This window comes from Pseudomyrmex gracilis, unplaced genomic scaffold, assembly GCF_002006095.1.
Source record: "Pseudomyrmex gracilis isolate BER0280 unplaced genomic scaffold, ASM200609v1 scaffold_98, whole genome shotgun sequence".
Lineage (NCBI taxonomy): Eukaryota > Metazoa > Arthropoda > Insecta > Hymenoptera > Formicidae > Pseudomyrmex > Pseudomyrmex gracilis.
In genome coordinates, this window is record NW_018020682.1 from 422892 (window position 1) to 437655 (window position 14764).

Genomic DNA, 14764 nt, shown 5'->3' on the forward strand with positions numbered 1-14764 from the left:
ACTCTATCTCTTCTCTCTAGATCCGATTAAGAAACGGTTGTAAGATAATTTGTGCAACGTTGTAAATAGGTTTGAACGAACTTCTGTTTATCATATAAGTCAAAGTAGACGAAAAACGAAAATATTTTATATCACAAAATGTTATCAATTGCTCACTTTTTAATTAATCAGTTTTTTTTTTTATGTGTAATCAACAACGAAATAGAAATACACTCGTGTTATTCGGGCGGATAGACGTCTTCGGAAATATTTATGCGATAGTCGGTTCCTCTGTCTTATCTCATAAAAAACACGGATAATCCTTTACGTAAGATCCGGATATTCTCTATATACCCCAGACAGACGATATCGAATTGACAATAACAACCTGTTACCGGTATAACCCGCCACGTGACTCAACTCGAGGCGTTTCCGCAGGGTGTCTTCGCCACAGCCACAATGCGCTATAAACTACGCTTCTCGTATGCCGGCGACACGCGACCGAACCCTTTCCGATCCCGAGTTACCGCGCGCCTCGTGACACAAACCCCCCTCTCGTTCTTATATAATCGAGTATCATGACTAAAGAAAAGGTGAAGATAATTGATCGGACGGATTCAACCCTTGTACTTTTCGTACCTGTGCGCACACGAGCTTGTCACGTGCCGATTCACGATTCCATAAAAACACTGTTGACATTTGTGTGCTCGTTCGAGACAAGAAAACAGAGTATGAGATTCGTTTATCATGGAAATGGTAAAAAAAAAAAATCGCACATTCTGTAAAATAAAAATAACAAAAATCGCGTTTAAAAAACATGACCAAAATCGCGAGAATTCTTGTTGCAAATTGAGACACAGATGGCCGTATTATGTTGACTTTTACCAAAAATGGTCGACGACTTGCAGGGGCTGTTGCAGAGCGGTGGCTACCCGACGAGACCGAGTCAACCGCGCTCACAGTCCATGCAGGTACGATTTCAGGACAGAATGTTGCGTTGTGTTTAGGCGGTGTTTAATCGCGAATGTGTTTGCAATGTTTCGGGAAATCCAAAAAAATCCTTTAAGAATAATCGAACGTTTTTGCCGCGTCTATAAAAAACATTACAAATTTGCATGTTACTTCGACTGAGATAATTAAACGATTAAAAGGTACAACAGGCGGTGGCGCAAGCAGCTCAGCAGTTGCAAGCCTTGCAGAAGCAGCAAGCTCTTCAGAATAGCAGCAATTTGGTCAGTCGAAATTTGACGCAAAGAACTCCGCCACCGTCGGGTACACCGCCGGCGATAAAAGCACCACCTACGAGACTGGAACCTTCGCCCGAAGAGACGACGGATCTCGAGGAATTAGAACAGTTCGCCAAAACGTTCAAACAACGTCGGATAAAGCTCGGATTTACTCAGGGAGACGTGGGACTCGCAATGGGCAAACTCTACGGCAACGATTTCTCTCAAACCACAATTTCCAGGTAAATACGTTCTCCATGTGAATGCAGTTGTTTGAGATACACACACTTTAAGTGATACTTTCAGATTCAGTATTGACTCTAAACTAAGTAACAATTGCTTTTTTTTGCTTTTTTATTCCAGGTTTGAAGCGTTGAATCTTTCGTTCAAAAATATGTGCAAGCTGAAACCACTGTTACAAAAATGGCTGGAGGACGCCGATAATTCCTTGAACAATCCCAATTCTCTGTCGAATCCACTTACGACGCCGGAAGCGATCGGCAGACGACGAAAGAAGAGGACGTCGATAGAGACCAGTGTGAGAGTCGCCCTGGAGAAATCCTTTATCCAAAACCCAAAGCCAACGTCTGAAGAGATAACCATACTGGCGGATAGTCTATCGATGGAGAAGGAAGTGGTTCGCGTGTGGTTTTGTAACAGGTAAACAAATATATTTGACATAAATATCGACAATTTTGTGCGTTGGTAATTTATTATTCTCTCTTAAACAACACGTCGTTAAACATTTTTAGAAGACAGAAAGAGAAGAGAATTAATCCGCCAACCGCAGCGATGGGCAGTCCAACGATGGCGTCACCGGCGCCCTCGATGTTGGCCTCTCTCGCCAATTCCATGTCGGGCAGCCCCCTAGCTCTCACAACGCATTCCTCCAGCATAGGCCATTCCCACCCTCACTCGACACCCTTGCCCTCACCGTTGCCCCTCGCACTGGTAGCTTCGGCGGGGGGCAATTATCATCCGTCGAACAGTAAGTCCCACGAGTGACAACAGGAATCGACCCATCAAGGGGATATACTCTATCATCGTAGGCAACAGCAACAGCAGCAGCATCAGCAGCAACAACGACGCTTGTGCAATCTGTCGGATTTTTATTATTAGCCGGTTTTGCAAAAACCGGTTGCGGCAGATAAGACCCGTTTCGGACCTCGAAATCCGAACAATATACATTTTTATATATTTACTCATTATATTTGCGTATATTATACTCTCATCGTGACACTCGATAACTTTCCGACGCTCGACTTTGTTTTCGAACGTTACGATAAAGCCACGATCGTCGAAACAGAGATGTTTAATGTTACTTATGATGTAAATATAACATCATTACGTTTATAAATCATTATATCATCGGTGATACGGAATGCGATTATCGCCATTATCACCGATATCGAATGATTTGTATATTCGGCATCGTTGACGATATTGTAGCGGGTGAAATTCAATCTCGAGAGAACGGATAGAGTTCACGCGTCAAAGACGAAGCAAGAGGACGATCGAATGAGAAAAAAAAAAAAAAAATACAGGTAGGAAAAATATTAATCTAAATATGAGAATATGTATAAATGCATGTGGGTCGTTGTTACATCGTCTGACGTTGCCTAAAATTCAATTTGCTATTTAGATCGTTTTATTTATATCTAGCAATATTAAGACGTTTGTTTATTTGCAGAATTCAGTTTTTAAATTTTACATTATTTTTGCAGAACTTCTATTTTATTGACGTGTTTGTAATAATTACATTTCAAAAGATGACAATCGACGATTTGTAAATTCTCGTCGACTGTCACTTTTTTCTCAGTATTATCATTTTTGTCCACAATATCCTCGATAGAATTGTCATCACACTTGAATACATTGTGTCTCATGGTTTTAGAGCTGTCTAGCAGTTTAACCCTTACGGATCTGTATAAGTATATACGTTTCAAAAGTGTCTAAGTAAATTCTTGGGACATTATGTCTTCTATATATACTTTGAGACGCGAGCGTCTCTTAATTTTAGTTTCTATTTTATGTTTTTATTCTTTTAAATTTTCGTTCAGATAAATTACATATATAATTTCAATTCTATATTTCAATTCTATAGCGGCAAAACAGATCTGTAAAGGTTAAAGTTACATAATCGTTGGTTTTTTTTCGTTATTTCTTTTTTTTTTTTTGAAAATTATTTATTAAATAACGCCTTTTCGGCGCATCTTTGTGGTAAGCAGGGTTCTAGTGAGTCTCAATGACAAAATGCGGCGAGGTCGGACAATACAATTGTACATATAATTAATATATATACACACACACACACACACGTATAGATGTATATCTTTCTTTCTCTCTCTCTCTCATCGTATCGTACATATCCGTGTAACGAGGCTGTATATATCACAAACGTATATTTAATATATAAAAAGTTTGCAACCTAAGAATGTGTGCAAGGCGCGCGAATGTCTACACGCGGTGCTAGACTGCTCCGATTTGTATTATTACAATTGAAACGCGAAGCGTTTGCAATTCATGCCAAAGTAAATTGTTGTGAATGCGTGTACAATAAGTATTATACGTGTGTATTATAAAAAAAAAAAAAAACGTGTATATTCGAGAACAGATGAATTTTTCATAGAAATTTCGGAAGCAATGTGTAGCGCGCGTGAAAACGGCCGCCGGCAACGAGCGTTTGCATTCTTGGCAAGATTTCTCGATGCATGCAATATATTTTCTCTATATATATATATATATACATATATAATATCTATTGAAACATATATATATATATAATAGATATATATATCTATTTCAATAGATATCTCGTTTTAATTGTAATAATACAAGTCGGAGCAGTCTAGCACCGCGTGTGGACATTTGCGCGCCTTGCACATATATATATATATATATATATAATATCACCATCTATAAATATCGCATGCATCGAGAAATCTTGCCAATAATGCAAACGCTCGTCGCCGGCGGCCGTTTTCACGCGCGCTACACGTTGCTTCCGAAATTTCTATGAAAAATTCATCTGTTCTCGAATATATATGATTATAATATATTATTCTAGACAAAATGGTTATGTGTACATTATTATTATTACACGTAATGTATATATTGTACACTCTGCGACTTATTCTGTATTTGGAGATTGATATAGCGGAAGGATGTTTCCAATATGCGTTGCGGTAAAAAAGAAAAAGAAACTCTCTTTTTGTTTAAGAGAGAAACGTCAAAGTGAAGTATTTTAAAATATTTAGATATTTATGTTACGCAAATTTGTTGTATACACTTTTTTTCCGCGTATTAGACAGATCTTTCCGCTGTCGAAAACTTGACTTACGTACGCTGGGAACGATTGATTTACCACGATGGTGAATTTCCGGTGATTTAATTAAGGGCTATGATTTTAGAATATGAATCAAGAAACGGAAGTGATATACTATTCCACAATACATCTTTAAGACCACATTTGTGTGTATAGATTTTATTATCAATGTGCAGAACTTCGAGAATATACATACATATATATATATATATACATATATATATATAAAATATATGTATATATATGTATATATCTAGTAATTATAATGTAACCGCTACAACTTTGCATATATTTATACATATGATATGAATATATATGTGTAGTGATTATATTATAATATATTACGTAAATGTTGCCTGTATTGTCACATATATACATATATATATATATAAATATGAAAAGCGTATATATACATATATATATAAATAATTGTATAAAAACTGATGTATATAGTAGGTATAGAACAAGTGATGTACCACCGCGTCGAAACGATAACAAATAGCAATGTTTCATTATATCATCATCATTATCATCATCATGTCATCGTTCTTTATATTATTAATGTCACTACGTAAAGTCACGATAAAGGCTGCTGTTATATTATAATATCACATCGCTTATCATGTAAACTGTAAATTATTATGAAACTTTTTACATGTCCGCGAGCAGCGAAATTACTTTTGTACGAGTTACATCTCGTATGCACGTAATTAATAATAATGGATGCGCGTGCGAACTGTCACTATATTGTATATATACGATCCATCAATTTGCACGATATTGTGCTAGTATACAGACTTACATTTTCGTTGCCCTGCAAAGTACAAGTTTTCTTGAACACAGCGCGACATAATTTTTTTTTTGTTTTTTTTAATGTACGTGTTATTTTCTCTCCAATTTGTTATTTGTAACAGATTCGGTTGCGGTTAGCGGGTGATGCAAACGCGTCAGAGATACTTCTATACCGTAAACGAAAGTTTGTGCAAACTGTTAGATCATGTACAATCAATATTTAATATTTTTTCGACGTTACTCTCTCTTTCTCTCTCTCTCTTTCTCTTTCTCTCTTTCTTTCTCTCTCTTTATACATTCTTCTCCTTGTTATTTTCGATAAAACAGAAACTTAAGCTTCCAAAGTCGTGGACCAAGTTGTAACAAAGTCACACACACACACATACATACACACGCAAACGTTGACACGCACGCGCGCGAGATAGAGGCGGATTTATAATTTAAGATACGAGGGGGCGAAACGCAAATAAACGAATGTTAAAAAAAAGTTCCTACCGCATACTCGCTGATAGGTACAACTATAAGGACAATTAAAAATCTAACAGAAAAGAAACTAGTATATGATAGCGAATACACGAATAAATCGAGAGAAAATCGGGAAAGGAGACAGAGGAAAGCGAAGAGAGAATCGCGAGGAAAGTAAAATTTTTCTACTTTTGTTTCACACAAGACCTGTTTGTAGATAATTAATTGATAAGATGTAATAGCGTGATACACCCGACATCTCTATCCCTTTCCACGCTGTCAACATCGTCGACTATTCTTTCGACATATGCAGTAGCAATATTATTTTACTCATTATTATTAGTATTAGTGACTTTTAGTAATTATTTTATTAATTATTATTATTATTATTTCATTATATATTTTGAGTTTTATTATTCAAAAATAAAAACGTCAGATATTTTTTTTCTTGTTTAATTTTCTGTAATCCTCCTCCTTGATTCCTTTCAGTTTGTGCACATTCGTAAAAGAGAAAAGAACACGTATCGACGTGCATTACGTTAATTACCGGTGAAACAAAGTTTCACAAAATTATCACAGTTTCCTTACAATCGCGCTAGAAACGTATTTTTCTCCTACCGTCCCGTCATTTTCTCGTTCTGTAAAATTTGTACATATAATTTATATAGTAGTCGATAAACACACAATATTTAATACACCATATAATAGTGTGTAAGAGGCCAATTTACGATTGGACGGAATAAAAAGCGGAACTAAGAAAGAGACAAGAAAGATGTATTCAAACGTGAGTAACAAAAGATCACTATAATTAATCGTTAACTCTGAAATGAGAAAAAAAGTCATTTACATTTGTGAATTAGTTTTCAAGCAAACCACGTATTTTTTGTTACCTACTATTATATACGAAACATTTGTCGAAAACAAGATAATTGTACGTACAAAGAAATGGGCAAACAAAAGATTGTTTTTCTGCTTTTTATTTTCCATCCAATTATAATTGGTTTAAGAGGCGATAGATGTTCACTAATTAAAAAGATGAAGCTACAAAGCTTCAGGAGTATATTGACTAGTATTTGTAGAAATTTATATTTTTGACGTAAAACACACAATTGGATACTTTTTATTACGACGTATGCAAAACCCCAACGTAATTTTACACAAAATTTGTGCACAAAATAAATTGAATTTTTTTAAGTAATTGTAAAATTTGGATTTTTTTGTATATTGTAAAATTTAAAAAAATACTTATATGAATATCGATGAAAGATTGTCGTTCTGATTGTGGACATTTTGTTGCACGTGTAACCGCTTCATTATAAAGTTCTAAAAATTTTCTCAATTTCGTCATTTTGCGCGTAACACGGAGTATCCAATGTGTTCTTGACGTCCTTTGCAAAAGGATAATACAATATTATCATAGATTTTATTAACGTTCGATGTGTAATATGTTATCACGAGGCGCGTAATTTAATCGTAATGATAATGCACACGAAGAGCACGGTATGACAGTTCTTAAAAAAAAAAAAAAACAAACAAAACAAAACAAAACAAAACGGTCGTGACGATCGGAGACTTTGTTCAAACGAGAACAAAAAAATTCGTTTGACTATTTTGTACTAAGAATTATCGACTACGTCGGGCGATTATTGACGACGGTGATTGCAATTTGCGAGATCCTTCCGTCGGCGGAGACTGTAATATTAATTAGGCAAATCTCTTGCTAATGTGTGCGCATGTGCGTGAGTATGCCTGCGGCGGGTCGTCGTCTTTCATCTTTTGACAAAAGAGCGACCTTTGTGCAAGGAAAACCGTAAGGGAAACGGTCGAGCGAATGAGAGGGGGAGAAAAGGTAGAGAAAACGAGAGTGTGAGAAAGAGTGTGAGTGAGAGAAAGGAAGAATGATGTATAAATAAAACCATATCAATCGTAAATAGTTCGTGTTATCTGGATTATACTATACAATATGACTACGATTATTATTTATCACAGTATGATTAGCGAAGAATATTGTAATTGTATAATAAACTGATCATATAGATATTTTTTGTCGCCGTCCCGATATCTTGGTAATTTCAATATTTCCAAAAATTTGCTCTGAGAACCTCTTGACTATATATATATATATATATATAAATATGGACTGCCAGATATTTTCACTTTTTTTATTCTTACATGGTGTAAAAAGTTTTTTTTTATGTACATGTAAAAGAGAAGATGCTTTGCGGATTTTTTTTTGTGGCAAAGTGAACATACCTCATTTTGTAATATTTATTGATACATGTAATTAAGATGTTACTTTTTATACAAACCTAAAGAATACAAACCTCTGAGAAACGAGATAATCGATGTATCGTTGCAAAAGATAAAGTATTATATATTTTTTTGTACCGATAGATGATATTACATTTTTATCTTCTATTGATATGTGATTACCGTCAATACGATAGATTTTTATCATAAGACGTTACTTTTTCTAACGACGGCGTAATGTCAGTTCTGTTTAGTACGGCCGCGTTTCAATATTCACTGGCAGTACTGAAAATCCATATCCAGAGAGAAGAATGAGAGCGGCCAGGCTCGTAAGAGTTTTTACGAACGCTTTTCCGCCCGTAAGGGACGGAATTTTTACCCCGTAAACTAGCGCATGACCAGGGTTGGTGCACATTGGAACTACGCAGCCAGTCCACGAGCGACATGTCGGTGCGCTATGTCCACAGCGTGCGGTTCTATTCTGTGCTATGTGCACGAGTTTAAATGGTCACTTTCTTTAAGTGTGCGAGTATATTCGAGAGCGTGAATTTGATTTTTTTTGAAATTTAAAATGACCGATCTCGTGATAAGAATAGAACCGCACGCTGTGGACATAGCGCACCGACATGTCGCTCGTGGACTGGCTGCGTAGTTCCAATGTGCACCACCCGTGGACATTGCGCTGGCTTACAGAGCGGAAAAGCTACACACTACACGTTCTCTTATGGCCGCGCTCTCAGTTTTTTCTCCACTTTTCTCTGAATAGTATCGCGTTTATTGATGAACGAAACTACAACATAACCTACCTCGCAAGTTCGGAGACCCCGAAGAACTTCTCTCTAATTGTATAAAAAAATAATGGGCGGTTTAAAGAAAAAATCGCAGAAGACTGGACCGGTGGACAACGCGTGGACGTTGAAGATACCGGAATTCAAAGAGAAGGATAATCCGCATCGTCTTCTCGAAGAGAGCTCATTCGCGACGATGTTCCCCAAGTATCGGGAGCAATATCTGAAGGAGCATTGGCCGCTGGTGCAAAAAGCTCTGGGCGAACATCACATCAAAGCGGAACTGGATCTTCTCGAAGGTAGTATGACTGTGAAAACCACTAGAAAGACCTGGGATCCGTATATCATCATCAAAGCACGTGACATGATTAAACTTATGGCTCGCTCGGTTCCCTTCGAACAGGCGGTGCGAGTATTGCAGGATGAAATTTCCGCAGACGTCATAAAAATATCTTCGTTTGTGCGAAACAAAGAGAAGTTCGTCAAGAGAAGACAAAGGATCATCGGACCAAACGGTTGTAACTTGAAGTCCATCGAGTTGCTCACCAATTGTTACGTTGTAGTTCAAGGCCAGACTGTGTCGGCAGTAGGACCTTATAAAGGTCTGCAGCAAGTGAGAAGAGTTGTAGAGGACACTATGAAGAATATTCATCCGGTCTACAGCCTTAAGGCGCTGATGATCAAACGAGAGCTTGCCAAAAATCCAAAGTTGATGAATGAGAATTGGGAACGGTATCTACCCAAGTTCACTAGCAAGAACATAAGCAAACGTAAACAACCAAAGAAGAAAAAGGAGAAGAAACCATACACTCCGTTCCCGCCTCCTCCAGCAGAAAGCAAAATTGATGAGAAGATAGCGTCTGGTGATTACTTCTTAACAGAGCAACAGAAGAAGGAGAAAATGAAGAAGGAACGAGAAGCCAGACATGAAGAAGCATCGAAGAGAAGACAGGAACGCAGAGCACAAGTGTTTGTACCACCCGAAGAAAAACCTATTGAAAATACAACGGCAAAAGCTGATATAGATGTTGCGGAAATAAAGAGAAAAGTTCAACAAGGACTAAAAAAGCGTAAAATAGAATAATATCATAGTATGAAATCTAATATGTGTGCGTGCGTGTGTGAATTATTCAAATTGAAAATAATGTTTTGATGCTACGATGTAGCATAAATATTGTATGTAACATGTGTAGATAGATATACGTGATATAAAATAGGTTTTGTTACACACAAATATAAATTTCCAGAGAAATATCTTGTTGTTTTATTTAAAAAAAAGACGCATTTTTATGTGTAGTATCGCATTCGTAAAACATGTATTTATATAAGTATTTTACATTTGCAAAATAGACAGAGCTGAAGTTAAGTTGCAATGTTTAACATTTTGAAGACAAATGTACTTAGTTTGTGTTCATATATATATATGTATATATTGTCCACACAATGGTAATTTTAATGGTTGAAAAAATAGAATATATTTGGATATTTAAAAAAATTAATTTTCTTCAAAATATGATAGTTTCAACATTTTTTAACTTTTATTTTTGATTGAAGCTTTTTGTTTATTTTTGATAAAGACGCTTTCAAAAGTATATAGTCTTCAATATGTTGCACCTTGCACGATTTGATGCAATGATTAATTTGAAATCCTATCGCGAAATTATTTCAGTTTGAAAATAGCAGATGCACCTAACTGGCGGTTTAGTTCTCAATATCGTTTTTATTAAACACAATATAAGTTCCAAAAAACTTCGCTTTTATTAAACAAAATATTAGTTAATTAGACTAAGACGCATTGGTATTTATAACGGCGTAAATGTTCCAATCAATGTACAGCGCGCGTTCTTATTTCAACTACACCACAATTCCTCGAGTACAAATTTTCTCATTTTACTGGACACGCATATATTAAAACATTGATGAATTTACTTGCTACCTTAGAATTAAGATCGAGCTGCCTATTATCTTACAGTTTTGTCGATCTTGGAAATATAACGTTTCGTTAGCTTATATCTATACTCTCTTTTCTTCTCTTTTATTTACAATATTATGAGAGAATATAGCTGCATATGTGCGTGTATATGTGCGTGTGTGTGTGTGTGTATGTGTGTGACGATTTTTCTTACGTGGGAAAATTTATGCAAGTATTCACGCTGTGATAAAGCTATTTGAAATTATCAGGACGGGAGGGAGATAATGGAATATGCAATAATTATTTACAACGCAGCAAAGATCCTTCCCCTAAATCGTGTGAAATAGTTTCGGGATTTTGCACACTTGTGCGAATTTGTGCGTACACTGACGAGAAACAACTTGCGTGCCGCACAAATAGAACGGAAGGTTTTTTTCTACATGCACCGTGTCTTCTCTCAATCGATCGACCGCTGACGTGAGATTTAATTCCCATTAGTGTATTTACATACAATTCGATATTCCATGTTTCCCCACACTTCCTTTTATTTTATACGGCTTGTTAATTAATCTAGATTAAAGTTTTCTTTTTTTTTTCTTTTAAGAAGAACCGATTCGCACCTGACAACGATCGTTGTGACGATAAAACGCACAACAATACTCCGTTAGCTAATGTCAAAAGATTTTATTTGCGGCATTTTAATCTACTTTAATTAACAAATTTAATTGCTGAGCCATTTTGATATAAAAAGTTAAGTAGGTGATTAAGCTTCAAATCATTCTTCCGTTGCGAGTAAAGTTCGCTTTAAATTTTCTGAAAACAAAGTTCTTCGTTATCTACGTGCCTTCGGTAAAGCGAAATCCTTTAATTCCAATGTTAACTAACTCCGTAATTAGACCTCTCTTTCAATCTCACGAGAGCTAAAGGAAAGTCGAAATCCTTCAAAGAATCTGCAGCCAAAAGGAAGCGCGATAGTGATACGTAGGAATATACCCCCGCGTATACGTACATATTTACTCTATCTATGTATACATGTTCTTATTAAGCCGGTGTCCTGATTAAAAGGAAGAGAACATTTTACTGACGACGCTTACCGCTCGTGACGATGCATTAAACATTTGAAATTTTCTTTTTGTTTTGATTGTTAGAGAAGCAAGGCGAGATTATATCATATGCGATCACGTTATGCTGTCGTATCCGTTTAACCAGAACACGGCCGAATCAATCGATCACATGAAATATCTACATTAAAAGTATATTATTGGCTTCTTACGTACAATATTGATATCAAAAGAATTTTAGATACTCTTAGCAGATCTTCCCAAAGTTAGCTAGTGTGAATATATAATATAGTTGCCTGTGTTATTATACAAAAGTTTATTTGATATCATTCTCTCTCTCTTTCTTTCTTTCTTTCTCTCTTTCTCTCTCTCTCTCTCTCTCTCTCTCTCTCACACACTCTTTCTCTCTCGCTTCGCGGCATATCTATAAGTCAAGCGCGAAGCGACGGCAGTAAGACGTTATTATTGGAAAATATAAGTATACAAAAGATCGTGTCTGTGCTAATATAATATTGCTATGTTCATCGCGTCAACTTCCACCTTGATTCACTTAAAAACATTTGTGAGCGAGTAATGTAATGATGAATCAACGCGATGCTGCGTTTTCTCTTTAGATGTAACGCTCGAGAGAAGTTTTCACTTGAAAAGCAATTCTCATTTCAAGAAAACTTCGAATTCCTATATGAGAAGGAAATTAAAGTTTGTTTGTTTTTTTTTTTGGCAAAAACAATAAAAATAACAAAAAAATGAAAACTCGAGAACGAATATCGATTTTGTTTATACAAGAATTTAAGAAGTATGTTATGCTACACACACAATATAAAGTTTGTAATTCATCTATTTCTGCAGGGTTATATGTATATATATATTACCGAGCTCTACAATATGTTAAGTATGTTTACACACCCCAGTTCCTGGGCTTTTTGTTGTCTATTCGCACAACTAAGTAAATTTATACAATCAGTTACAAAAATAAGTCTCTTTTTTGTGTGAATCGTAGCGCATGCTTTCGACGGAAAAGCATTTGGTTCAGCACGATATCTCATTCGATTGAGGAAATATTTTTATCGGCGGATTGAACTGGGCCGTAACCTAAGACCAGATAAAAACAACTTATTTATACATATATATACATATGTATGCGGACTTTGTTTGATCCGATAGCAACGCTAAGAAGCTTTTCGCGGATACAAGTCATATGTGACTTGAAATTAAATATAGTTTTGTCCAACTTGTACAACATTATTTGTTTTGTCGTTTCGTGTAAGCTTCTCCGCGCGGTTATTCGCTTAAAAACATAATCTCAAAACGGTGTGACAAAACCTAATACCGATTATCCAAAATATGAAGTAACGCCAGAGGTGTATAAAAGCTATGGCTTTCTTCATTTAAAAAAGTACACATAAATATATAAATAAAAAAATGAGCTGTGTCCGTTGGTCGAACACGCTCAAGTACACACGTTTCTTAACTAATATGACTTGATTGCGATAGTTCTATTTATAGTTGTATTTTATCAATAATATTTATCAATAACGTTTGATTGATGTTTTTATAACTGTTTAAACTTTTCAAATTGAAGACATAATCGCAAGTATGCGCAACAACAACAAGGAAACTCTTGATTAAGTAATATAATTCTCAAAGAAAATTGAGTTCCTCGAGACTAGTATAAGCAAGTTTATCGCACGCTAAATTTATATATTTCGCACATAATACGAAACGCTAAATTCTTCATATGCTCATCATTCTCTTTTAAATCTCAGAAACAAATGAGTTTTTGTTTGGTTTTCTTTACTGTGGCACTCTCTTCGAGGCTAACAGTGTACAGAGACTCTCTTCCCGATAAAGCAACCTAATTTTGTTCATTTTTTTTCTTACATTCGAAAGTTTGCGATACTCTGTGTATGCACAACTTTCGCATCGCATCGGTGATCGTACACGCTCCCGCGTCTTTATACATTATCTCATTTCACTATAAACATTATTTTACACATCAATCGCGAAATGTTCACATTCTAGTACAGTTATCATTATAAAAAAAAAAAGATATCTCATGAGATGATCTAGTGTCATTTTAGTGCCTAAAGATAAAAAAGCGATGGAATTTCGATAGATATCGAAACCGAAAAGTTTATTGATTAGTATTATATGTATATAATATATAAAGCAGTCTTAAATCTTTTCCTATCTTTTTTGCGTTTTCCGTAATATACCACTTTTAGTAAGTCACTAGAGAATTTTTCTAGATCTCTTCCGTCCAATGACACATGTGACTCCACTTCATATAAACTGCGCCAAAAACTTGCAAGTCAGCTTGGTACAAGACGGGCTCCTTATCGATATTATTTTCGGGAGATCATAAAGAGCCCACTATTGTTGTAACCAGGGGGGACGCGCAGTTCTCTAAGATTAAGTAACCCGGCCCAAATCGATCGATCTGGTCGCGCGCGGATAGCCTTAATTAAGTAACGCGCCTCTGACGCGATCGACCTTGAATAGGGCGATCATGTCGATCGCGACGATTAGTAGCGAGAGAGTCAGCGGATGAATGGCGCATTCACCGCAACCATATCAGCTAGTGATTGTGATTGTAGAGATGCCACCTCTGCGTCTCGGCGTTCGAATCGCACTTCTCCGCGGTAATGCCACGCTGCGCATGATACCGGGAGTCCACGCACACGGGGATTCTGGCGTGACGTATGAGACCACCCTCCAAGTGCCGCCACTTTTGGTTCTCGCTGCCGTCGCAGATTTGCATCAGCAACGTGGTGCCTTTCGCGTAGACCGGCAGGGTCAAGCAGAGATCGTGGTGCTTGATCAGGCCGTCTTTTGTGAGACCCCATTCCTGCAAAAAAAGAAAAAGTATATTACAGAATATATACATATACATATATATATATATATATATGACTGAAATTAGTTCAAAAAGTAATTACCAAAAAAATATATATATATATATATAT

The 14764-nt window shown here is 36.1% G+C and overlaps 3 protein-coding genes across 6 annotated transcripts in view; 2 read left to right on the top strand and 1 right to left on the bottom strand.

Moving 5' to 3' along the window:
- Positions 1-3850, top strand: part of LOC109855772 (POU domain, class 2, transcription factor 2-like) — a 110939-nt gene extending 107089 nt beyond the window's left edge. For 2 of the 4 annotated variants that reach the window (XM_020430344.1, XM_020430345.1), the window contains 4 exons: positions 888-950; positions 1131-1447; positions 1569-1865; positions 1958-3850. In XM_020430344.1, the coding sequence (XP_020285933.1) occupies positions 888-950; positions 1131-1447; positions 1569-1865; positions 1958-2210 (930 nt within the window). In that variant the 3' untranslated portion in view covers positions 2211-3850. The remainder of the gene's footprint in view (positions 1-887; positions 951-1130; positions 1448-1568; positions 1866-1957) is intronic. The other 2 variants (XM_020430347.1, XM_020430348.1) reach the window with 2 other exon arrangements.
- A 4926-nt stretch (positions 3851-8776) lies between these two features.
- LOC109855774 (KRR1 small subunit processome component homolog) lies at positions 8777-10055 on the top strand. The gene has a single exon (XM_020430350.1). It carries the CDS (start codon positions 8896-8898, stop codon positions 9907-9909), a length of 1014 nt encoding a protein of 337 aa, XP_020285939.1. The 5' UTR covers positions 8777-8895; the 3' UTR covers positions 9910-10055.
- A 292-nt stretch (positions 10056-10347) lies between these two features.
- LOC109855773 (polypeptide N-acetylgalactosaminyltransferase 2) overlaps positions 10348-14764 on the bottom strand; it is a 41025-nt gene continuing 36608 nt past the window's right edge. The window contains exon 9 of the mRNA XM_020430349.1: positions 10348-14646. Within this exon, the coding sequence (XP_020285938.1) occupies positions 14377-14646 (270 nt within the window). The 3' untranslated portion in view covers positions 10348-14376. The remainder of the gene's footprint in view (positions 14647-14764) is intronic.

Coding starts and splice junctions, on each gene's coding strand:
- LOC109855774 (XM_020430350.1), top strand. CDS start 8,896: ATGGGCGGTTTAAAGAAAAAATCGCAGAAGACTGGACCGGTGGACAAC.